At 50.8% G+C, this 26320-nt stretch overlaps 1 protein-coding gene across 1 annotated transcript in view; it reads left to right on the top strand.

The window, feature by feature from the left end:
- The window catches only part of ZNF236 (zinc finger protein 236), a 116243-nt gene that overhangs the window by 57889 nt on the left and 32034 nt on the right, over nt 1–26320 (top strand). The window contains 14 exon segments of the mRNA XM_049619288.1: nt 2971–3112; nt 4002–4262; nt 6886–7145; nt 8287–8385; nt 8843–8994; nt 10464–10567; nt 13422–13573; nt 15082–15294; nt 17346–17628; nt 19815–19918; nt 21854–22219; nt 22974–23119; nt 23256–23493; nt 23901–24080. Coding sequence (XP_049475245.1) covers nt 2971–3112; nt 4002–4262; nt 6886–7145; nt 8287–8385; nt 8843–8994; nt 10464–10567; nt 13422–13573; nt 15082–15294; nt 17346–17628; nt 19815–19918; nt 21854–22219; nt 22974–23119; nt 23256–23493; nt 23901–24080 — 2700 coding nt within the window.

Raw genomic sequence — 26320 nt, 5'->3', positions numbered from 1 at the left:
ACTTTTTCTCCTGTTACTACAGGAGGAATTTTAGGAAGTTTTAAGCACATTTCCAGTTTGTTTTTGAGACACGTTAATCAACTAGAGTTTATTCGTGCCTTTCTTTGAGAAGAGTTTACTTAATATATGTATATATGTATATATGTGTGTATATATAGGAAATTTATGTATGTTTAATTCTCCCTTAATTTTTTTTTTTCGAAGATTTAGACCTTATAATTAGTCTAACTTTGTAACAGAAATTTATGTTTGTAAAATTATAGGTGAAAAAGCGTCTAAAAAATGAGGCCTATAATTTTACTGCCTTAATAGCTCACAGTAGGGAGCCCCCTCCCCCCACACACTTGCAAAGGACTCAGGATCATTTAGGGGTCTGTTTCTCAATACATGTGCCTGGACACCACCCCAGAGGTTGTCATTCTGTGCGTGTTGGGGAAATGACTAAGGCAAAGAGTTGTATAGACTGGATTGTTCCTTGCAGCACTGTGACAGTATACAGTTAGGGCAATAGAGATACTCACCAAAAGTGTGTGATACGCACTGGACACATTGACCCAGGGGAGTTCCTTGCAGAGGATGATGAGGATGTCCTAGGTACTGACCTGGAAAGGTGGCAAATATGGAGTTGAAGTATAACCAGAACAGGGTGTATGGCCGATCCCGCTTGCGTTTGTATATAACAGACCCTTTTGTTAGAACACACGCTGTTAATTATTATCTCTGAGAGCGGGTTCTTTCACTTCTCTCTTAACGAGCTTCCTAATTACCGGAGGGGGGCCAGAGGACTTGCAGAGTACATAGGAGCGCATCGGCGAGGGGTTGGATACAGGACTCTGCTCATGGAGTGGCAGGCAGGTCGGGAAGGAATGATGGCAGACCAGGAGGCAGCACTGGGCCAGGGCTCAGGGCGAGGGCTCCTCGTCAGAGAAGCAGCAGTCACTAGGAGTGAGGGTGCGAGCTTCAGGGGACTCACTCTTGAAGGTAGGCTCAATGTCGTGGAAAAGAAATGAGGCACTAAACATTGTGTGAAGTTGTTTACGGTGGAGGACGTAGGTTCCAGAGTTCCCCACCCCAGGGTTGGGTGGGGAGCCACGGGGGGCTGAGGGGTCCCCGCAGAGGTAGGTGGCTGGGGTGGGGCTTGTACGATCTTGGTTTGGATTTGTGTGTGTGCTTCTTTGCTTCAGTCCCTGGTTTTCTCGACACTGCGGGCGGGAGCATTAATTTCTTTGGTCACGATCCCTGTCCTCCTTGGCAGGTGACTGTCACGGGCTCGGGGCTATGTCTGTGACCATGGCACACGTCCTGGGCTTCCGCTGCAGCCAGTGGAGGGGGGGAAAGAGACCGGGAGAGTGAGCCAGAGGGGCTGGAGGGAGGGTGGGTGGCCGGGTGGAGCTGCCAGCGCCAGCGGGCGGAAGGCACGCCGAGCGGTGCTGATCCAGAATTCGGTAGCAAGCCACGGAAGGCCTGTGAGCACGTCGTGTTCTTCAGTAACAGGGTCTTTCTGTTGGGGACCGGAGAAAGTTGAGCAGAACCGCGATTTGATGGAGGCGTCGTCGCGGCATATGTCTCCGTGGGATTCGGTCTGTGGGTCCTGGGGGAGGCGACTCCAGCTGTTTTGAGCGGGAGCCGAGTCCCCAGGACAAAGCCGGGGAGCGTGGAACAGCGTTGCAGCTTCCAGAGCGAGAGAGTGACTCTGAATGGCTCTGATTCGGCTCTGCTGGTCCCAAACACTCGTGAACTGGGACAAGTTTGGGCAGTTTCAGGTTTGTGCTGTGTCGATTAAACACAGGTCACAGGGAGGGTGCCGAGTTCTCTTTGAAAAACAGGTGGGCTTCTGGCGCAGGCATCAGGAGGTACAGGTCCCTTTCCTGAGTCTGATATGGGAGTGACGTGACTTGCTGAGCCTCTGAATCCTCCCCACCTTTGCTTTTTCCTCCGCTGTCTGAGATTGGCGGCAGCGGGAATGAAGAAGGGGAAATAGGTCTCTGAGGCCGTGGGGACGTAGGGCCCCCAGGACGGCAAAGGACCGAACGAGACCGGGGAGGGAGTTCTCAAAAATTCTGAACTCCTGGCCCCATGTGACTGGGGGGATTGTCGTTCACGTGCAACAAGGAGAGTTGGGAGGGAGAAGTAGGTTTTAGGGCAGAGAACCGAGCTGTGGTCTGGAGTGTCCAGGAAAGCCACGGTGTCCTGAGAGGTGCCTGCCAAGAATCCTCACACGGGAGTTAGTGGCCCAGGATCCTGACCGGCAGCCGTGTGGCCCTGGGGCAGGAGGGGGCGCCTGGGCAGAGCGACGGTGAGGTCTCCCTCTTAACGTTCCAGGTGAATAGGAAGCGATCGAAAAGGCTCAAATGCGTGTTTGTCCTGAATTGCGTACTTAGCTCTATGGCTTGATCAAGACCTAAGTTTCACAGTCAACCTAAGGGGGTTCTTTATTTATTGAAAGTCGGTAAAACCTGGAATACTTCAGTTACCAGTTTTCCTATTCACAGATAACCCCTTTAATAGCATTTCTATAAAAATAGACTTTTTTTTTAGAACAGAAGGTCACGTTAGAGTCATTTGTGTTTTGAGTTTATTGTCGTCCTTGGGGTACAGTCTTTATACCGAACAAATAAGGGATTCAGAGTCCTGGTTAACCTACGGTTTGGATACGGTTATTTTGATTCCATGCCAGCAAATGTAGGAATGCATTAAAAATTGGCTCTAGAACCAGAGGAAGGAACTGCAATGTACGTATATTCCTTGTGTTGGAAAATACCTGTCTTACGTTAACTTTATAAGTGTTTCCCAGTTTTTTAAAATAGCCAGTTTCTAACACAATTAAAATAGCATTTAGCTGCAACACTGGAAATCTAGATCTTAACTCCTCCAAATTTTCATCTTTTGGGGAAAACAGATGCCTTTTGACATTTAACTTTTTTAGTAGCATTAACAGTGAATTATTCCTGATTTTCTTTTGGTTTGTAGGTCTTATCCAGCCCATTCCAAGAAACCAGTTTTTTCAAAGTTATTTTAATAACAATTTTGTAAACGAAGCAGACAGACCGTACAAGTGTTTTTACTGTCATCGTGCATATAAAAAGTCTTGCCACCTTAAACAGCACATCAGGTAAGGTGATGTCCACCCAGAAATGGGAGATGTAGCTTAACTGCAGTGATTCGGTGAGCGGGGAGCTTGTAGAAATAGTAAGGACAGTAGTGTTTGTTTTTGGGATTCGAAAATGTCACATTTGACCCCACAGTATTTATTGGTGACTGATATGTTTTTTTTTTTATGTTTATTTATTTTTGAGAGAGAGTGTCAGCATGAGTCGGGGAGGGGCAGAGAGAGAGAGAGAGGGAGACACAGAATCCGAAGTAGGCTCCAGGCTCTGCGTTGTCAGTGCAGAGTCCGACGCGGGGCTCGAACTCACGAACCGTGAGATCATGATCTGAACTAAAGGCCGACCGACGCTTAACCAACTGAGCCACCCAGGCGCCCCCGGTGACTGATATGTTCATTCATTAGTGTTTTGACTAGACTGTTCTACCCAGAAATTGTCACCGCATTTTATTTGCACTATTATATGTCAGCATTTGCAATTTCTAGGACGTGTCAAACGAGTACTGGGTTTGTTGAGTTACAGTGAGGTACTGCAACGGTTTTCCAGATTCATTCATCAGAATTTAGATGAATGCTTGGTGCTAGCAACAGTGAAAAGAAAGCAGAGACTTGGTCGCGAGAGATGGTGAAATGTCATGAAAACGTTGAGAACTTCGAGGCGGACTTGCCATAGACCTTTGTCTCCACCGTGCGCCGCTGTGTGGCTCAGGCAAGTCCCTCGAGCTCTGAATCTGCGGCGCTCTCGCTGGTAGAATGTCCAGAAGGGTGTCCCCACTGCCGAGCCTTCTGCCACCGTGGTGCTCAACGAAACGGTGGACACGTGTGCTCTAGTCTAACGTAGGAAGCATTGTAACGTTGTAAGACGCTCATTCACTAACATTTTTATTCTTTTTAGATCACATACAGGTGAAAAGCCTTTTAAATGTTCTCAGTGTGGAAGAGGCTTTGTTTCTGCGGGAGTGCTCAAAGCACACGTCCGCACGCACACTGGAGTCAAGTCTTTCAAGTGTCTGATATGTAACGGGGCTTTCACTACTGGCGGTAGCCTACGGCGACACATGGGTATCCACAATGACCTTCGTCCCTATATGTGTCCCTATTGCCAGAAAACGTTTAAGACCTCGCTAAATTGCAAAAAGCACATGAAAACCCATAGGTAGGTGTAATTCTGATGGTCCTTTTTTAGTTATCTGTAATTCCCAGATGGGGGTGCAGAGTGGTTTTGAGAAATAATGGTCTTTGTTTCTTGTTTTATTACTTCTAGCTGAGGTGTATGGACTAGATAAACTTTTATGTCATCGTCTAAGAGCCACACGCTCAAAACATTCACTCTTTTGCTTTTAATGTAACATCGAAGTGGTGTCTGTTGGGCTAAGTGCTTTGTAAATTCTCTCCAAACAGTCAGCAGTCGCCCAAGTGCGGGGTAGACCGTGCCTGGTACAATCAGGTGGTGAAGAGGGCAAAAAAGAAAGTGGTAGTCCCGCGCCCCATGATTTCCCGGCACATCGTTAGTGTCTCCGAACGCTCATCGCTCTGTGTTGTTGAGTTGAAAAGAACGTGTGTTTTAGCGATCACACAAACCCGTCATTAAAGCTCGCTGACGTTTGTATCTGATTCGAGGACTCTCTCATCTCCAGATGGAGGTGACCCAAGAAGCCCTCGCACCGGTGCATTTCTGGCTATGTCTGGAGCTCATTCACTGGGATTTCTGTGAAGGCACAGTATTCTGTGTTGTACTGGGAAGGCTGCACAAGGTCACCACATCCCGGGATACTGTGACAGGAAGAGTCGCTAGGTCTGCCGTAAGAGAACATTAAAGCTTCTGCTCCCGAGTATTTCCTCTTCAGGCGGTATTTTAACCCAGATATCTCTGCCTGATACCATCAACAAGGCCAGACCCCACGTGTTAGGATAAGCTACTTGGGAGAGGTAGCTGTTTGGTATTAGCCCTCTGGATGCCTCAGCACGTAGGACAAGGAGGAATGGTGTTTGATTTTGGCCCAGTTGTCACTTAGCTGCGAGGCTTCACTGCTTCTTGAGACCATCCGAGGGCACGTGATGGTGCTGGTGTCAACCAATCTGTGTCCGGTTTATATTTTCCTCCTGTTAGGGAGTAAATGATGTGCTTTGTGTGCATCTGAACTGGGGGACTGGTGGCCATGGAGGTTCAGGGCTCTGTGCTCCCTGGCTGCTGTGCGGGCGTGCCTGGGAGCAGCGTGTGCTAACAGGGTAGAGCTTGGGTTCCACCTGGCCTGGGGGCAGGCGGATAATACTTTTTCTCCGTCAAGAACTCAGGCCTTTTCAAGTCTGTGCACTTGCCACAGTAGCGTGGGGGTCCACGTCCGAGGCCTTGTTTATGGACTCGACGGCCAGTAGTAGAATTTCTGGGAAGTAGGTCAGCTGTTTTTAGCTGGGTCACCTCTCTTAGGTGGAGTGTCGAATCGGCCACTGCTTGTCACGGGTTATGCTGTGGGACGCCTGCCACAGTTACTTGAGATGAATGTGTGACTTTGAGGTGACAGCCTGGAGACTGGTAGGTCTGTCGTGGGGCAGAGCTGGGTGTCCTCTTACAGCTTGGATGTGTCTGAACCCACCTGCAGGCAGCCCGTACCTCCGGCGTTTCATCCCTTTGTTTGAAGTGGTGGGAATTCCTAAAATGCCATACACAGTAATATCAAAAATAAGTGTACAAGGCAAAAGTACAGAAAGCAGCAAAGGTGCAGAAGTTACATACGAGATGCACTTCCGTCCTCTGGGGAGTGACGGCAGAGCCGTACGCGACTGTCACGGGCTCCCCACAGTCCCCAGAGTTGTAAAGCTGTGACCGTGCATATTTCATACTTGTCCGTTTTATTACATTTTGTTTCCCCTTCTCAGTGAAAGTAGTTTAGAAGTGACTGGTTTTGATATTAGAAAATGAAGCAGGTAGAGTTTGTTTGGAGCTAAGAATGGAATTCCCAGGAGGCGGATTCACGCGATTCTGGAACCAGGCAGATGGTGGAGTGTATGTGGGTGTGACCCTGGCGTCTTAGAGGGGAGCAGACTGTTCTTGTCCTAGATGTTGTCCACCTGTTAGCCAGGTAATCGTTTCAGCTGGGATTTTACGTTCTTTGATCCACTCACTGAATGCCTTATTCATTTCTATCTTTGAAAGCAAATTGTTGACCTTGGTGGAAACGTACCGGGTATACTTACAGTACGTAAAAGCAGTACTAACGTGAATACAGGTTCTGCAGAAATACGGAGCAGCCACGTACATACCTCATAGTCTGGGCCGTGTCACGCATGGGTCCCTGGAAGATGTCTGTGTCCCCAGACTGTGGGGCCAGCAGGCCACGGCACTCGGGCCCTCTTCTGTACTCCGCATTTGTTTATGATACTGAAATCTGTCCGTAAAGGTGCTGTCTTGTTTCGTTCCGTTCTTTTTCTGAATACTTGAACTCCTTGCAGAGTCTGCACTAGGACAGTTTTACTGTGAAACGTATGGTATCTTTTAAACTCTTTTTTAAGACGTTACCTATTCTGGTGCGTGTTCTGCTCTCTCCTCTTTGCTGCCTTCATATCCCTATAATCTGTGAAAGCACTTAGAGTCCGGGCAATGTGATTTTTTTCCTCCGGAACTCTTACTAGTGTTTAATTTGAGCTGGATTGCCGCCACGGCTTCAAGATGAAGTCATTCTTTTAAATGTTGTTAGTAAGTGACCGACCGCGCAGAGGTCCTTCGCGCCGGTGGTTCTCGGCAGCCCCTGACCGCGCGGCCTCTCGTTGCTGTTCTGAAGGTACGAGCTCGCCCAGCAGCTCCAGCAGCACCAGCAGCATCAGCCAGCCGCCCCCCTGGACGACAGCACCGGGGACCAGCAGAGCGTGCACGCCCCGACGCACGTGCAGGTGGACATCGAGAGTGAGGAGCTGCGGCGGGCGGCCGCGGACACCGCCAACCCCGAGGCCATGCTAGACCTGGAGCCACAGCAGGTCGTGCGCACGGAGGACGCGGGGCTCGGCCAGCCGTTGACACACCAGCCTCTGGAAGCGGATGAAGGCAAATATTCCAGAAGTCCTAACGTTTACAGTCACCGTACGGTTTTTGCAGCCGTCCACACTCCCTCCGGTCTGGGTTGGGGTCTCTGATCTCGGAGTTTTCGGATCCCAGTTTGTGCCGTGTGCGAGCCTGAGAGGGTCTGCTGGGATCCCGAATTCCAGAGATAGGACCCTTCACACACACTCCTCTTGTAGGCACTTTTAGCCCTTCGTGTGTCGAGAAGGGCCTGCGTGCTCAGGGAGTGTACATCTTTGTGACCTCTAGCATTGTGTCATGGCGCCCTGAGCATCTGACTCACGGAATGGTATGGCTCTGTGAATTGTCGCGCATCCGCAAGCGGGTAGGCCCCGGACCCAGCGGGGTTGCTTTCTTCATCAGCAGGGTCTTGCTGCAAACAGATGTCAGATTAGCTGTAGACAGTGAGCTCGGTGACGTGGTTGGTTCGTGTCTGGCACGGTTTCCTTGTCTTTCATGAGCCTAACGGACGGTTTGCTGGCCAGGTTACTGTTCCGTGTTACGGGGCTCCCAGACGTATTTTGTCTGTGAGCACGATTTTGCGCTTTTTATCCTCTGGGTTGCCTGGAACAATGCCCATCCAAAAATATATATTTTTTTTAAATGTAATTTTTTTAAGTTTATTTATTTATCTTGAGAGAGAGACAGCACAAGTAGGGGAGGGGCAGAGAGAGAGGGAGAGAGAGAATCCCAAGCAGACTCTGTGCTGCTTCTGCAGAGCCCAGCGTCGGGCTCGAACTCACGAACTGTGAGATCCTGACCTGAGCTGAAACGAAGAATCCGATGCTTAACCGATTGAGCCACCCAGGGCCCCTGAAAAGGTTTTAAATAGTCACTGAATGTAATTGCATTTGGGATATTTTCCCTGTAGAAGAACGTCTAAGTTTTAGGGGAAACTGTGAAGTGACATTCTGGAAGTACAAAGGTAATGCCTCAACTATAGTATCTATCTGTCGTGTATTTTGTGTTGTGTATATATTTATACAGGTATATGTACTTCCTACTGTCTTTCCAAAATGAGGCTCATTTTTGAGAACTCACTAAAGTATCCTTTTGGACGGATTGGTAGATCTGAAATGACTTCGGAGTTTACAACTTGCCCCTTGTGTTTACATGTCTACTTCAGATGGGTTCGTGGCCCCGCCGCCCGCCCTGCCAGGGCCCGTGGACCAGTTTGAGGAACGGGCTCCAGCACAGTCCTTCGAACCGGCTGGCTTGTCGCAGGGTCAGTGAGCTGCACCCGGGTCGGGTTGTCTTCACAGCAGCCTTCGGTGTTCGTTTTAAGGCCCTTCCGAAGTTTATGATTTCAAACCGATAACTTTCTGCATGGATCGTGTGTGTGTGTGTGCGCGCGCGCGCGCGCGCGCGCGCGCGTACTGCGTGTGGCCGCTCAGTCGTCTGGAAGGCGCCTTAGTGACCATTCTGCACGTGGTTTGTAGCCGAGCAGTGGTGACTGAGTAGAAGGGGACTCTGGGGTGGCTGCGTAGATGGGCTCGTGCGCTGGATGCAGCACCTGTTCTCAGAGCCTGCCGATGTCGGCTAATCCTCATTCTAGTTCAGAGGGTAGAAATGTCCTTTTAAACATCTTTATTTGTAAAACCGACTTTTTTTATTCTTTTTAACCTTCTTTGTGTGTGACCGGAGTATCTTTTGTAGGACTCGTGCTTTCTGATTTGTTTCAGGCTTCCCCGTGACGGACCCGTACGGTCAGCAGACCGCGTTCGCGCCCGTCCAGCAGCTGCAGGACTCGAGCACGCTGGAGTCTCAGGCCCTGTCCGCCAGCTTCCACCAGCAGAGCCTGCTCCCCGTGCCCGGCTCTGACGCCATGAATGTGGTGAGTGTGCGTGGCGTGCCCGGCGCCGGCGCCTTCAGGCTTCCCTGTAACCTCGTGGACGTCGCTCACTTAGGAGGTCAGGCTGACGTCTCGTACCGACAGTGTCGCGTCGCCCGTGACGCTGAAACATTCAGCATGAGCGTCTTCTCTTTGAAAACATTTAAACTTGGCTGAGAGATTTCAGTCCCGTGACGTGGGATTTTACAAAACTTCTTAGAACTCAGGGAAGTCAGTAACGTGTAATAACGTGAAGGATGTCATGTTGCGTTAGTGACAAGCTATGTGTTTTTATTTGTGGAATCTTACATCTCAGAATGGAAATACAAGGGATGCTGATGTCCTAAAAATAAATATTTGAATACATCATTTAAAAGTTTTACTCAGTCTGGGGCACCTGGGTGGCTCAGTCGGTTGAGCATCCGGCCTCGGCTCAGGTCACGATCTCACAGTTTGTGGGTTCGAGCCCCGCGTCGGGTTCTGTGCCGATAGCACGGAGCCTGGAGCTGCTTCGGATTCTGTATCTCACTCTCTCTCTGTCCCTTTCCCACTCACGCCCTGTCCCTCTCTCAAAAATAAATCAACATAACAAAAGTTAAAAAGAAAAGTTTTACTCAGTCTCATTGGAGACATTTAAGGTTTTGTTTTGGTTTTGATTTTTTCCACATTTGGAAATTTTTCAATAGTGAAGGAATGACCGGCCGATGAATGGTTCGCTTTCTGTGAAAGCCGCTGTTGAAAACAGCCGGAGCCACCGTGGGTAGCTTCTCCAGCTACCTGGACCCTCCAGGCCTGGACCCTCCAGGGAAAATTCAGAGCACTTCTTCAAAGCTTAGAAGGCCTGTGGTCCAAATGCTGCATCCAGGTAGGACCTGGGGAGTGGATGACAAGCTGTCTCTCCCTGTGGTTCTGTGACAAGCGAGGCAGTGGGAGTTTATTCATTTTCAGTAACACGAGAGCAGATGAGTAATCTCTCATTAAGAATTATAAAAAATATGGAAAGATCAACAATTTCATTCTTGGCTAGCCTTTGTATCAAAGCAAATTAGTAGAAAATAAGTAAGTATTTACTAAAATTGATATGAATGATTATTTTGTTTTTTGAAAAACATTTTTTAATGTTTACTTATTTTTGAGAAACAGAGCACGAGCAGGGGAGGGGCAGAGAGAGAGGGAGACACAGGATCTGGAGCAGGCTCTTGGCTGTCGGCACAGAGCCCGATGCGGGGCTCGAACTCGTGAACCGTGCATGGGATGTGTATGACCTGAGCCGAAGTCGAAGGCTTAATCGACTGAGCCGCCCAGGCGCCCCTGAATGATTTTTATTATTAATCTAGCCAGATGATTATATGGAGCTACTTAGCGTTACTCCTTTGAATCTGCGTTTATAAATCTTATCCTTAGTTGTTGGTTGTTTTGCATTTATGTATAGATACTCAGGTAGTCTGCTTTATACTTGTGCTAAATTTTAGACAACTCGTTTGATCCAAGAGTCGTCCCAAGAAGAACTGGAACTGCAGACCCCACGCCCCGAATTCCTGGAGGCCGGGGAGGACCAGGGCCGGCGCTCCTACAGGTAGCTGTCTGCACGGGGGGCCGGCGGGCGCCGGTCCTGACCGCCGCTCGCCCAGCGCACGTGTCACCCTTCCCAGGACCTTGTGATTTAACTCGACGACTCTGAACGGGCTCTGTGCTCATCCCATTTTATTATAACTAAAGGATCGGAGACCAAAGAGATTAGCTTGCTAAGATTTCTACAGCTGGTTAGTGTTCGCCACCTGCCTGTGCGTTTCACCTGCCGTGCGGTGACTTCCTGTTACTGCCGAGAGCCACTGTTACCACGTTTTCAGAAAAACTTCAATTTGTTGGGTGTCTTTTTGTTCAGGGTTCTGTGCGTGCCGTATATATAACAGCCAAGAGCACCGTGACCGCGGAGACTGCGTTTACATTCGCCTGTTCCTCATGCTTCCGTTCCCTTAGCTGTGTGTGCCGAGTGCCTACGGTGGCCGTGTGCTGTTCGGGACGCGTGCGGTGCCCTGCAGAGCGGGCAGGCCACAGCCCAGCTCCCACGGGATGGGAACGTTCACAGGGAACTAGATAGACATACTCGTATACAATTAAATAGGAGTATTGTCTTTGTAGAGATAGTCTTGGCTTTATAATATTTTAGTAATTTTATTATTTGCTGAAAATACTTTTGAAAGTCTAAATTTAAATTTTTTCCACAGCCATTTAACAACAACAAAAAATACTTTATAGTTACTCTTAAAAAATGGTGAGCTATCTTATCTCAAGTCAGTGGTCTTAATTGAGGATTTTGAAAATGGCTAAGATTTGCCAATGTCATTAAGCTGTAATGTGTAATGTCACTCTCCCATTTCCATAGGTTTTGTTTTTCACACACAACCTCGAGTACCTTGAACTGGTGTTTTTATACAGGAGGTTTTTTACTTTTGGGAGCATATTATCCTGAGATCTTCACGAATTTGCAAATCCAACACAGTATTCGTGCAGTGGTTGCTAATTCGGGGATCTGAGATACACAGAGATGGGCCTCAGGACTTCTGAGACTCTCCTTCTGTTTTATTCATACTTTGATCTATTCAGCGGGTATTCACTTGCTTGTTTTTAAGTGGGATTTTGCATTGGTATTTTTAAGTGAGATTAATCTGATTGATGTTTTCTCATGATTCCTTTGTGACATGTGCTTGGTTTTCCAGGACTTGTGGCCTTGCATCATTTGTGCATTTATTCAGTGTTTATTAAGAACCCACTAGATTAGTGAGCAAGACAGAACAAAAGCTTCAGTCCTCAGGAGTTGACAGTCTAGTGGGAAGAGATGATAGCAAGATGGATGGGCGAGGTACACAGCAGATGGGGACAGAGACAGCAGGAAGGGGTGGTGGGTGCTGGGTGGCAGCCAGTGGGAGAGCAGGTGCTACTGTCCTGGGACTGGTTGTAGATGCCATATCCATTCAGAAGGTGGGGTCTTCACGGGACCTCCAACAGGCAGAGGTGTGGGAGGAGGGGAGGGGCTGAGGACCGCCTCTGGGACTCTGACCTCAGAGCTGGGAGGGTGAAATCACTGCCCCTAGAAATGGGCCACCCCTGGGGGAGCAGGTATGGCACAAAGACCAGGACTTGGTTTCATGTCATCAGGGCTGGTAGATGAGGGGTGGCGTCATCAGGGCTGGTGCTGGGGAACAGCAAACGGTTTGCCCTCAGTGTTGGCCTCTGTGACCCAGGCCGGCATTGGACACGTGAGGGGACAGCTGTGTGATTGCACAGCGGGCAGGGTAGTTCGTGAGGCGAGGGGAGGCAGAGAAGGGTCCTGTCTCCGCGTGGACGGAGGCTGGTCCTGGGGCGGGAGCGTGACTGGGCGGGGGTGACGTCCTGGCTTCAGACTGTTCTCCGAGGGCCGGTGTCTGTCCACACAACTGCCGATGTTGTTCCCGTGCTGGAAATTGGTCATGATCTGTAGGTGTGGGCGCCGGAGGCTTCCTCAGCAAATGTTGTGTGGTATAGCGGTACTCAGTTCTGCAAATGGAGTATTTTCCTCGGCTGCCCTATATACAGAGCCAGTCCCGACTTCGTTGGCGGAATTAGCTTTCTCACATCAGCTGGTGAATGCTGTTTGCTTGCTTTTCTGGTTTTTTCAAAAAGCAGGCTTGCGTCAGAACGAACTTTGGAAACGCATCTACATTTGCCAGTCTTTAGACCGGTGTGGACACTAGGGGGCAGTAACTGCATCTGCAGATGCCTGGTCCTAGGGAGCGTGGTTTGGAACGTGACTAATTTCCTACTGCAGGTAAAACTTGGAAAAGCTAGGGAAATATAATAGAAGAAGCTTTTCTAAATCTTTTTTTTTTTTTTTTTAGTTTTTAATAATATGTGAATAAGAATTTAGAAGTTTATAATTATTTTATCCTTGAAGCAATTTTGGTATATTCTGTAACAACTTAGGGGAAAATAATACTGTACATTTACATAGTATTCAAAATAGATCTAGGAAAATGTGTTTTATGAAGTATTTTATAAACCAAAAGAGTATATGAACTGGCATTTCCAAGTGTCTGGACTCAGGAATGATTCTGACCCTGAAGCAGTGGAAGGTTTCACAGTGTCTCCTGTGACTTAGTAAAGAAAATAGTACGTGATAAATTATCTTCCTGTTCTGTGTAAAGGAGGAGTTTCCGACCAACCAAATATTACGCCTGCTGGGGATTGGTACGGGATTTACCACCATTGAAATAATAAAATACGTGTAAGACCACAGATGCTCTGAGCAGAATTTGATCTTATGTGATAATTTCTGTAATGGCGACGCCTGATTGTTTCCTGGTGCAGATTGTTTCTCTTCCAGTCTCAGGTGTCAGATCCGGGTGAGCTCTGAATGAACGCGTTCTCTGCTTTTCACTCTGTGTTCGCAGGTGTGAGTACTGCAACAAAGGCTTTAAGAAGTCCAGCCACCTGAAGCAGCATGTGCGGTCGCACACCGGGGAGAAGCCCTACAAGTGCAAGCTCTGTGGCCGTGGCTTCGTGTCCTCGGGCGTTCTCAAGTCTCATGAGAAGACCCACACAGGTCGCTGTCTGCCTCGCACTGGGGTTTTGTGGTTTTCGGTGTGTTCGTGGAGGGGCGCAGCCATCGCCACCCCCTGATCCTAGAACGTTGTTGTCATAGCCCAAAGAACCTCTGTGCCTGTTGTGGCCCCTCCCTGTTTTCCCTCGGTGCCCTCCCCACCCCAGTGTCCCAGGCAACCACACATCTGCTTCCGTGCGTTGGCCTGTTCTGGACATTGCATGCAGGGGGAAACATACAAGATAGGGCTCCTGGTACCGAGCATGTGTGGGGGCCGGTCCACATTGTAGCGGGTGTTAGCAGTGCGTTCCCTTTTGTAGGGATAACCTTCCCCTGTGTGGGTGGACCCTCTCATTATCACCAGTTGTTGGTCCCGTGAGTTGTCCTTAGGCTTCTAGGAATTAGCCTGCCGTGAACATGTGCATACTTTTATGTGGACCTGTTTCCATTTCTCTGTTTACTGGTGAAATTGCCCGGTCATATGGTAACTCCGTGTAACCCTTCGAGTTGATCAGCCTGCTTTCCAAAGTGGCTGCGCTGTTTTACTTTCTACCAGCAATGGATGAAGGTTCTGGTTTCACTCTCTTGTCAACACCAGGCCTATCGTGTGTCCCTTCTGTTATGACTGTCCTTGGGAGTGTGTGGTGGTGTCTGATCGTGGCTTTGATTTGCGTTTCTCTAGTGGCTAATGGTGTGGAGCATCTTTTCATGTGCGTGTTGAGAAATGGCTATCCTAATCCTATGTCATTTTTAAATTAGATAATTTGGAAACATTATTGAATTGTTTAAAGAGTTTTCAAAATATATTCTTTATCAGATCTATGATTTGCCGTTGAGTATATTTTAAATATATTTAATTTTGTATTTTTATTTTATATATCATATCTGTTTTACATCAGTATATTCTGTATAAGGCTTTATCTGAAAATAAAAACATACAGACAAAACAAGGGAGCGGTTTGGCGGGCGCTGGGAAGACAGGCCGAGGGCAGGGCCCGTGAGGGCAGGTCTGGGGTCCTGCTAAGGAGTCCGCTGTCCCCGCAGCAGAGAGCAGCCTGTACGACTCCTGCAACGAGCAGCGGCTGATGGCCGCTGTGGTCAGTCAGGGGGGCCTCTGTGCCCTCAGTCCGGAGAAGAGGGTCCTCCCATCGGGCCCGACTGGAGACTGAAGCTGTACAGAGGGGCTGTGGGCCGCTCCCCCGTCATTTGCTGTGGGAATGAGGAAAAAAGATGGATTTGAGAAAACGTCTCAAGGGTACAGTCCACGGCATGTTGTCAGTTTCAGTGTAGCAGACGGAGGGGCGGAGAGGACTTGGCGTTGGTCTGGAGCCGCGCGCTCGGAGGCTGTGATCGCACGAGAGAATTAGTAGGAAGATGTGCTGTCGTGGCCACGTCCTGGCACAAGACCAGGGCAAAGACGGTCTTGGGTTTTGTGGCTTGTCGAACGTATCTCTGTGTGCCCTCGAGTACTTAGGGCTGTAAGGTAACAAAATGCGGTTCTGTTGTCGCAGGAGTGAAGGCGTTCAGCTGCAGTGTTTGCAACGCTTCGTTCACGACCAACGGCAGCCTCACCAGGCACATGGCCACGCACATGGGCATGAAGCCCTACAAGTGTCCGTTCTGCGAGCAGGGCTTCCGCACCACGGTCCACTGCAAGAAGCACATGAAGAGGCACCAGGCGGCCCCCTCTGCCGCGCCAGCCCCGGGGGAGGCGGACGGAGGAGGTACTGCCCGCTGTGGGTGGAGGCCCGGGGAGCGGGTGCTGACGTGCCCAGAGATCATGTACGTGTCACCCCTTGCAGTGGTTTCTTTTCTGACGACCACGGCCTGAGTGCCCTGAAAACCAGGTTCGGAGAGGCGCAGAGAGGGAAACCCCCCGTCTCCGGTCACTGCACCCGGGGCGGCTGTGCACGTGGGTGGAGGTGCGGTTTCCCACCGGAGAGGGGTTCGTGCTCCGCATCGTGGGCGTGTTTGGTACCCGGCACAGGTGCGCGTCGGGTCCGGGGGCTGCACGCACGTCCCTCGTTTCACGCGCTCCCCACGGTGCACGCACCGCAGCGCCTCTGCCGATCCACGTGGCGCAACCCGCGGTTCCACGGGAGCAGGCTGACCCCCCGAGTGGTCGCAGCAGCCGTAGGGCCGCCATTCCGCGCCGGCCAGACCGAGTCTTTGCAGCACATCCCACGGCGGCATGTCCACACCGCGCAGTCGGCGCCGCATGTCGCCGGGTGGGCGTGACGGGGCAGGGGTGTGAGTCCCCGGGCTCCTCTCCCCGCTTGTGGCCCCCGTGTGCTCCGTGTTCAGCTGACCTCAAGGTCACGGTCGTCCCTGGTGGCTCCCCTGGGGAGCGAGTGCTGTAGCTCCGACCTCTGGTTTGGGGAAAACGTCTTTCAAACGTGCCTAACCCGCCCAAGGTGATAAAAACCCCCGCCTCCCCGCTGCAGGCCCGCTGCTCCGGCCGCTTCTGCAGGTAACTCAGAATGTTGGCCCCTCCTCCGTCACACAGCGCCAGCTTCCACCCTGCCCGCTCCTCGCAAGGCCTGGCTTTCCACTTCCGTCATGTAGGACCTCTCCCTGCGCTGACTTACAGAACGGGGGCATCCTCACACGGGTTCTGGAACCCTGTAGGGGGAGGGCGCCGCCTTGCCAGCTGACGCTGACCGCCTGGGGGCTCCCGTTGTGGCCTCGCCACCCCCCTGCGTACACGGCGTGCACCCGAGGGCCTGGCGTTCTCCTCGGTGGGGTCACTGAGAAACAGAGCTCCGCGGGAGCCTTCTTAGCCGCAGAAGAAAAGCCGCTTGTGCTGGTTTCTTTTACCCAAACCTAGAGCCACTCGGTGGGGTTTAACCTGCTCTCGGCGTTGGGACAGTGAGTCTGTGTGGCAGACCCCATCGGATCCTGTCTCTTCCGTGCGTGGCGCTCCGTTTCGCTCGCCTTTCCCCGCCAGTGGCTTTGCCCTATGGATGGGGTTCCTGGTACTTTAAGTGTTCGAATAGTTTTCTCCGCATTTCGTGACCCGTGCTGGTGGGGCCACCAGCTCTACCCCACTGCCCCCAAATCTTTCCAAACTGTATTCTCTCCTTCACGGCCGACCTTTCCTCCCCCTCCCCTGGCCTCTCTCTTCCCTTCTCTCCTCCCTTCCCTCCCTTCCATCTTTGTCCCTTTATCCTGACGCGGCATCTAGTTAGTTTTTATCACTGATGGGGTGTTAGCCACTGTCCATTTGGCTAGTCAGTGTTTCTGTTGAGTCCTTATTCTTTTATTTTTTAGCCATCTGTGCAGTTCTGACCTCCCTCCCAGCCAGCTCTTTTCCTTCTTGGGTTTTAATAGCACCTTCTTCCTGTTTACAATCCATGTAAATACATCCTCACGTCTCACTCAGAGAACGCTTATATGTATATGTTTGAATTTTTTTTTTAACTCTTTAATTAGGGCCTTTTGCTAATTTATCTCTGGTCTTCCGTCTTGGGCTCTGCTGATTTCTTTATGCGACGACAATTCAGGTTTTGCCCGTGGTAGTGCGTGTCTGCTTAGGAATGCCGGTGGCCCGTGTGGACACCGTGGGTCAGAGCTGTCTGCCGGCTGGTCCTTGGGCTCTGCCCCCACGGTGACCGCTGTGCCCCTTCCTCCCGGGGACCCCGCTAGGCCTGCCCCTGGACTAATTGAGCTTCCCCGAGTGACCCACTCTAATCCTACATAGGTGTTTGGTTTTAATATATTTGTTGTGTTAAAACCTAAGTTTTTATGATGATTTGGTCCTTCCTGTTTTGTGTAGATATGTGTGTGGAGGAAGAGGAAGAAAATCCCGAGAGAAACCCATCTCGAAAGGCTCGTCCCGAGGTCATCACCTTCACAGAGGAGGAGACGGCACAACTGGCCAAAATTCGGCCGCAGGAAAGTGCGACGGTGTCGGAGCAGGTCCTGGTGCAGTCGGCGGCCGAGAAGGACCGCGTCAGCGAGATGAAGGACAGACAGGCGGAGCTGGAGGCCGAGCCCAAGTTCGCCAACTGCTGCTCCTACTGCCCCAAGAGCTTCAAGAAGCCCAGTGACCTCGTGAGGTGAGGTCGCGGTGTTGCCCCGGGGGTTCGGGAGGGGTGTCCCCGGGAGCCTTCGATGCTGCCGTCGCGGGGGCCCTGTCGGAACCCGGTGCCTCACGAGGGGCTGAGGAGTCTCCCGAGTTACGGTTTGAAGCCCGCGTAAATTTTGAGGCTTCCCTTTGAGCTCATTCAGGAAGTTGGTGAGAAATGAGTTTGCTGCGTGGATTGTACTCATTTCTGTAGAGCCGTGGGGTGCGGTGTCCCCCCTCATCCGCGGTTTCTGCTCGTTACCTGAAGTCAACCGTGGCCCATAAGTGGGCGACCCTCCTCCTGAGCTGGGTCACGTGCCCATGTCTGTCACCTGCCGTCATCTCACGTGGACGTGTCATGATTGCCCGTCATCACGGAAGGAAGGGCGGGGGATGTGGCACGATCCGGTATTTTAACTTCTATCACAGTGTGTTGTTGTGACTGTTCCCGTTCATCATCAGTTGTCATCAACCTCACTGGGCCTAATTTAGAAATCAGACCTCACGATAAGTATCAGGTATAGGAATGAACAGTGTAATACGGTTTGGTACACACACGGGGGGTCTTGGGCCGTACCTCCCGCAGAGGGGGGGTGCTGCTCTAGTTTAAAAAAGAAAAGAAAAGGAAATGAGTTATTTCTTGAAGACAACATGGTGCTAAGCTTTGTACACTTGCAAACAGCATCAGGGACATCCTTATCCCCAGGGGTGCTGGTGTGCGTAGGGAGTGGGGGGCGCAGGCTCAGGCCGGGGTGGGAGCAGGGGTGCTGGTGTGTGTAGGGAGTGGGGGGCGCAGGCTCAGGCCGGGGCGGGAGCGAGGGTGTCAGGAGGCAGCGTGCAGTTCACACCAGTCTGTCCAAGCAGTGACTGACGATGTGAGGTCAAGTCCAGCAGGATGATGCAGACTTGGAAACGGGACACTGAGGGCTGGGGGCAAGGTCAGCCTGCGGGAAAGACGGGGAGGTAGAATGTTCTCCTGCAGTCTCTGCAGGGTCGCTCTGGACGGGTCAGGATTAGGAGCAAGCTGGTAGGTTGGGGGATACCGGGCCCCCTGACACAGGGAGGAGCAGTTCGGAGTTGGGAGGCGGGGGAAGGAGCAGGCTGCCCTCCAGCTCCTCCTGAAGCCCTCAGCGCCCTCCATGTGGGTAGGGCTGGTGGCAGAGCGGCCACTGGGTTGGAAGTGCTCATCAGTGAGCCTGGGTGACCGCTGGACTGCCCTGTTCTTCCCACCGCAGCGAGGGTGGCGGCGAGGGGGGGTGAGTGGGGCAACGGCGCGTGCCGAGGAGGTGGCGGTGGTGTCCCTTCTGGGCACCCGGAGGTCAGGTGCAATTAAGTGGGGAGTAAGACAGCAGAGCGCTCAGGGGGAGAGGACCAGGTCCTGTGATGAAGCAAAACAAAAGAAAAGCACAGCCCGGGACACCATCAAGTGAGAAAAAGTCCTTCCTGCTCCCCAGAGACAACCGCTGTCAACTGGTTCTTATGGGTTTTTCCCAAAAATGTCCACGTGTCACCATTAAGTTCTACAGTTTTATTTTTGGTATAGTTTTTACTTATTGAGTCGTAGACACCCTTCTTTGTTTGTGCCTGCAAGCTTGTTACCTTCTTTTCAGTGGTGACGTGCGGGGGAATGCCAACTTTTATTTCATGGCACGCTTTCTGTCTCCAGTCACTACAGGAGCCCTCGCGGGTGCACCTGCAGGGGGGTTGGGTCACTGCCGCCAGGTGGTGCCCAGACTGCCCCCCTGACTGAGTCCTCATCTGACTGACGGCAGAAATGATAGCTTAGCGTTTTAATTTCCTCTTTTTCAATTCTGGGTGTGGGTGAAACGCTTTCCTGTGGCTTTTGGCTGTATTTCTTCTCTAAGCTTCCTATGCATTGTCCGTTCTTCTACTGTGGTGTTTCTGGTCTTATTGCTGATTTATAACAACTCTTTGGTTTAAGAAAAGTTAGCCCTGTGTTCGTCCATCTTGCAGATGTTTTTGTTTGCTTCTGAGTTTGTTTCTGCTGTTTTTGTGTAGATGGAGATCAAAGGTTTTATTTGGCTGAGTTTATTCAGCCCATACTAACACATATTTTTTACTTACAGGTATAGTTACGAATTTAAAATCATGAGATTGCTTGTAAATGTGTATAAAATTAAAAATAAAAACACTTAATTGTAAATGCTTTCTGGTTAGGCACGTGCGAATCCACACTGGAGAAAAGCCATATAAATGTGATGAATGTGGGAAGAGCTTTACTGTTAAATCGACCCTAGACTGCCACGTGAAGACGCACACAGGTACGAGCGGGCGCCTGTGCTCCACGTCGGTGCCTTATGATGGCGCTTTGTAGAGAATTTCAAATGTTCATTCATTTATTTTGAGAGAGACAGAATGAGCAGGGGAGGGACAGAGAGAGACGGAGACAGAGAATCCCAAGCAGGCTCGAACTAATGTCTTTTGAGATCACAACCTGAGCTGAAACCGAGAGTTGGCTGCTAACTGACTGAGCCCCCTAGGCACCACGATGGCATTTTGTATTTGTCCCCGTCTACCTTTCAAGATCATAGGAAGCTTAGAAGTCAGGAACCATGAAGAAATGGGTATAAAAGGAGTTTTGATTTCTGACTTGGGAGAAAGATCCAGAAAACACGGAGGAAAAGGAGCCCGGTCTCCAATGCCGAGCTGCCCACTGTCAGTGTTCTTACTGCGCCTTGAATACCTTTGTTAAGAAAATTATTTCTTAGTCTCATTTAGGCCAGAGACCTTTGGTTTGTTGAGGTTTTACAAGAACTGGGGATTTAGCCAAGCTGATTGTAGTAACCAGCTAATAATTATTTTCAGGTGGGGGGAAATCTTATAAAGGAAAAACATTAATGTACGATTCCCAATGGCCATATTTTTCTTCATCTCATTTGAGGAACTGAAGGTTAATGGTGCTCGTTAAAATACAGTGAGGCTTTGCTGCTTGCCCTGCACAGGGTGCCCAGTGGTTAAAGGGCAGGCCTGCACACCCCGCGCAGATTTGACGTCTGTGCTCACTTCTGGGCCATTTCTCGGAGCCTCTGGCTGTCGCGGGAACTGTGGTGAACTCTCAGTAAATGGGAGAGTTGTTCATGTGATTCATAGGATTATGATCGTGAAACTCATTTATATTCTTAATTTTTGGTTCTCAGCAGAATTGACCAAAAACGTACAAGGGAATTTCACATGTTTATGTAAAGTCTTATGATTCTTTTCTGATGGGTTAGTGTTTGGAATTTAATAGATAGATACAGGAACTTCACATGTTTATGTAAAGTCTTATGATTCTTTTCTGATGGGTTAGTGTTTGGAATTTAATAGATAGATACAGGAACTTAGCGTGCGCCCCTGCTGTGGGCAGTGTTTCCACTGGTTCATCGGGTGCTGTGTTTTTGTCCTTCTCGTGTGACGCTGTGAGCCGCCAGGACCAGAAGGGGCCTCTCACCCAGCTAGTGCCAGTGGTGTTCACGATGGCTCGCACGCGGGGATTCTGTGTTGGCCCCTGTGCCTGAGGCCCAGAAAGAAAAGTCTCTGTGAGAGATACCTTTCAGGCCTCCTCCTGCACTCCGGGCTCCCTGGGTGACCTCTGAGGGCCCCGAGCAGGGCTGGATAGCTGGCCTCCCTAGGCCTGTGGTGGGTCCCAGCGTGCCTGCCCGGTTAAATAGAAGTCAGTATTGTTTCTGGGACAAATAGAGAGAAACAGAAAACCGGGATGCTTTTGTCCCCCCAGAGCCTCTCCGGGGCAGGGTAGGCGGGTGACCGGGCCCTCGGCCCCACCTCCCGGCCTTCGTCATGCCCTTGGCTCAGAGTCCCAGGAGCTGAGCATGTGATCCACACCTGTGGCCACTCCCCACCTGCGCAGGTGTCCCGGGGGCCCCCCTGCAGAAAGAAGATAGACGTGTGCTGACACGTACAGGTGCCCTTTGTAAACCGAGGGGCGAGTGACAGCGACACGGGGCTGAGCCGCTTAGTGACCCCACCCCGGGTCCTGTCGAGGCTCGGTGAGAGGCGGGGCAGACGCCCAAGTGCTGTGGGGTCGTGGACGCAGGCTGTGGCGGTGCTCACCGCGAGGTCTCTGCACCAGCACCCGCAGAACAGGGTCCTCCTTGACGTACCTGCCCCCCCCCCCCCCCCCCCCCCCGCCCCGTGCCTGCCGCTTGCGCGTGGGTGTGGCGCGTCGTGGGCCCCGCTGACCCTTGACCTTTCCGCAGGTCAGAAGCTCTTCAGCTGTCACGTGTGCAGCAACGCCTTTTCCACAAAGGGGAGCCTGAAGGTGCACATGCGCTTGCACACGGGAGCGAAGCCCTTCAAGTGTCCGCACTGTGAGCTGCGCTTCCGCACGTCCGGGCGGAGGAAGACGCACATGCAGTTTCATTATAAACCCGACCCGAAGAAAGCCAGGAAGCCCGTGGCCCGAAGCCCGTCCGAGGCGCTGCAGCCCTTAAACCTGCTCAGCCCGTCAGCCGCCGACCCCAGCGTGTTCGTCATGAACAACTCTGTCCTGACGGGGCAGTTCGAGCAGAACGTGCTTCCGCAGGGGCTGGTGGGCCAGGCCATCCTCCCTGCCTCCGTGTCGGGTGAGCGCCGGGCCCGGGCGGCGCTGGTGTGCCGGGAGGGGGGGCCCTCCGTCCACGACGTGCGCTTCTCTCCCTTGAGGTCTGCCCGTGTGAGGCAGGTGGGAAAACGTACATTTCACTCTTGAGACGAGTCACCCTCCCGTCCCTGTTCGTCCCGCCACAGCATCTGCTTCTGAACACTCCACGGTGCTCTGAGCTGCTTTTTCTGGGTTTACGTGCGCCTCTTGCTCTGCACCCACAGACGTGACAGTGACACACGTGACCGGTGACTCCCGTCCGACATCGTGTGTGCTGTCCTAGAGTTCTTTAAATAATCGCTCTCGGGTCACGTGGGTCACCCAGTGCTTGAAAAATAGGAACTTTCAGCCATTCGGGCTTGTCGTGCACTTACGAGTCACAGAGTGAGTGTCAGCAGCCTGTGGATGTGACCCGTGGGGCCATTAAAGATACCACACAGCCGTGAGTTGTTGTTTTAGACCTTGGGCCAGTCGGCGTAGTCTCTTTGAGCCTAGTGGGCTCGTGTGCTTAAAATGCGCAACATCACCTATTTCAGAGGATGCCTGGTGTTGGGTGAATTAGATCACGCGTGTGTCTGGTGGCGATATTAGTATGCGTTAACTACATCCATCACGTTGATGTACGAATAAGACCGTGTACACAAAAATTCCCATACAGAAATGAGGGGTTTTTGTTCTGTTTTGCTTTCTAAGAAGCCTTTCAGATATGCAGTCATTCCGGTTCTCTTCCTCTGCAGCTGGTGGTGACTGGACAGTGTCTTTGACGGACGGGAGCTTGACCAGCCTGGAGGGCATACAGTTACAGCTGGCTGCTAACTTAGTCGGGCCAAACGTCCAGATCTCTGGAATCGATGCCTCCAGCATTAACAACATCACGTTACAGGTACGCCGCTTCAGAGGTTTTCCGGGCTTTAATTGGTCAAAATCGCACGTGAGCGCGCTTCCCGTCACAGGTACCTTGTTACACGATCACACGTGAGCGTGCACTGCCCGTCACAGGTACCTGTTTTGCCTTTCAGATTGACCCAAGTATTTTGCAGCAGACGCTACAGCAGGGCAACTTGCTCAGTCAGCAGCTGCCGGGGGAGCCCGGCCTGGCCTCCCAAAACAGCACCTTGCAGACACAGGACAGCACGGTCCCAGCCAGTGTCGTCATCCAGCCCATCTCAGGCCTGTCCTTACAGCCCACGGTGACGTCTGCCAGTCTGACCATCGGCCCGCTGTCTGAGCAGGACCCCGTGATGACCACCAGCAGCGGTAAGTGGCAGCAGGGGGGTCCAGCTCCTTGCTTGTGGTCACGCATTTGCATTTAGGGCTCCATGGCTCCCCTTTCCTCTCCTTACCAAGCTCAGCGAACACGTGGAGTGTCCCCAGCACACGCGCACTTTTCCTCTGCTAAGTGATGTGCATTCAGTCTACGCACATCCCTTTCTGCCTGCACGTAATTCCCGCGGTCCTGTTGCCTTCCTGTTTCTAAGGCGTCTTGTCTTTCCGGATGAGGGAATTCTACACGTGGTTGATGTTTTCTTCTGAATCTTCTTTTGAAATAACAGTTTTATTAAAATATTAACATATACGATTAAAATAACATTAAAATAACATATATGAAAGAAAATTACTATTCTTTTAAGCCCAGCTTTGTTTTGTTTTGTCACGACGACCAGGGACTCAAGACCTCTCTCAGGTGGTGACGTCACAAGGCCTGGTATCCACCTCCAGCGGCCCCCACGAGATCACCCTGACCATTAACAACTCGAGTCTGAGCCAGGTGTTGGCGCAGGCTGCCGGGCCCGCTGCCGCGTCGTCCTCCGGGTCCCCGCAGGAAATCACCCTGACCATCTCTGGTTAGTCACTTAACGTCTTAAACGTCCTCCCCCCACAGTTGAAGTGTGTCTTAGTCGTATGTATGTGTGTTTTCGGCAACACCGAATTTTGCACATAGCCGGTGCTCCGGAAGTGTTGGTAACACGTGTGGGAAATTCAGGCTTAGCGAAAGACCGTCACAGTTGAGATCTAACCAGAAGTTAAAAGTGAGAGTTCCTCACGTCCGCTCTGAGACCACTGTTTGGCCACCTCGCTCTGGTTAGCAGACAGCAGGAAGCCGTGGCTTCATGTGCCGGTTTCCTGCTACGTGAAACTAGAGGACTGTGGTCGGCACAACCTGAGCGCGAGGACGCTCTGGGCGCCTCCTGACTTCCCAGGACTCTGCACAGACCGTGTGGAACAGCGTTAAATGTGGGGTAGAGCACCGAAGAGTGGAGAAACGGGAAGATGATGGCCTTTGGCAGTGGAGGTCACTCGAAGTTGGCAAATTGATCCTGTGTGTCAGCCGAGAGCAGGCGTTCTGTGTCTCCGGGCTGTCACATCCACGACCAGACTTCCCTCCATCTGTGTTGTGTGTGGCCTAGGTCAGCCTGGAACACGTTTTACAGTGGTGCGCTGCCCACGTGACTCTTAGCTGTGAGCCCTTTGTGGTCATAAAGAGTCATTTTCAAATTTAGCAGCACTTTGTATGACCCTTACTATGTGCCAGGCGCTATTCTAGTGACTTTTACAAATATGAACTCATTTAATATTAATTCATTCAAGCCTCATAGCAACCTTATGAGGCTGTTGTTACAAATGAGAAAAACATTTCGCTGGGAGGCGAACGCTGCCCCTGGAGAGAGGGTGTGATGGCAGAAGGGGAGTGTTTTCCCTTAAACACCGGGGAGGGTGGAGGGCGGACCAGGTAACGCACTCGCGCTTCAGGGAGATTCCTGCAGAGATTACTATTGCAAAAGGAAGAAAATTTACTTAGAAGAAAACTGAAGAAAGCTTGCTTTCTTAGGGAGCATCTTTTCCTTTTAACACGTGTGAGAAACTTGAGGAGCTTTTCTTAGAGTTTTGATTTTGAGCGACGTGAGTGATTTTAGACGCTCTTAGGCAGTGGAAATTAACTTTCAGTTTTATAGAATTCAGTAACCTTCCTACTTTTGTTATATGCATCTGAATTTTAATGTTTTTTACGTTGAGAAACCTTTGTTGATCAAATTAACTTTTTGGTGTGCCCTCCGTGTATGAGGCATTGTGCGAATCCTGTACAAAAGACACATAATCCAAGATTCTGGCTTATACTTTAGAAAGTGTGTTATTTAGTTTATGGGTTGTGCTTCTGTTTCTCCTGTATTTTCCTATCATTGATCATGTAGATACTTTGCTTATTGGCATATTCAGAATAAGGAAGTGAATTTAATTGTTTAAAAGTTAGCTTAAAAGGTTTACCCTAGGAGAAATCTTTAAATCAGTTGATGAGAGGAGGTTTGCCCAAACTTTGGGCCGGAGGCTTCTAATTCTCAATTCTCATTGTTACGCATCATGAGAATTGTCAAGTCACAAGTCAGCGTTTCCTTATTCCTTTTCCGTTCGGAAAAGTCTATAGGAAAACAGTTTGCGGTCTCTGTAGAGATTTTCAGTTATTTTTTCCATTAATGTGTATAATTATAAATGCTTGTCGGTGCTAGAAAGCAAAACTTTGATTAAGCTTTGTAGACTCTTAGCAATTCAGAAGTCAGTTGAGAAAAAAATATGGGGTACAAGGCAAGGATAGCCCCCGGGCTCCCCAACTTGTCTCGTGCCTCTACAATAAGGTCCTCTTCTCTGACGGTTTGGTCCAGTTTTCAGTGAAAAGTTATGTCAGGCAGGGAATCAAGAAAGTGATAACCTTCATCCACAGATCCTTTGAAGACGGGTCTGCTCTTCTGATAGGAGTTTGCGTTTTTCCTTTTGCCCGTGCTCATGCCCACAGCACTCGGCTTCATTTCGTGTTCCTGTGTCTTTACCGAAGCGTGACGATGTCGATACTTACACAGCACGGTGGCAGTGCAGCACTCCTTTGTCTTTTGACGCTTTCCCCCTCCGGTTTAGTCTTGCGTTTGCCTAACTTGGCAGCAGATGTTTTTAAAGTAACTCGTTCACGTCCAGTCTTTCCAAAGATTCCGTCAGCAGCCGTTCCCCTTCTCTGTTCGTCTGTTTTCCATGCAGTTTGCTTACGCTTATGTGACTCCTGTGGCTATCGAAGCTGGCATCCGCGGGCGGGTCTGGA

Source organism: Panthera uncia (assembly GCF_023721935.1).
Source record: "Panthera uncia isolate 11264 chromosome D3 unlocalized genomic scaffold, Puncia_PCG_1.0 HiC_scaffold_8, whole genome shotgun sequence".
In the NCBI taxonomy this organism is placed as follows: Eukaryota; Metazoa; Chordata; class Mammalia; order Carnivora; family Felidae; genus Panthera; species Panthera uncia.
This window is presented reverse-complemented; position numbering and strand designations above follow the sequence as displayed.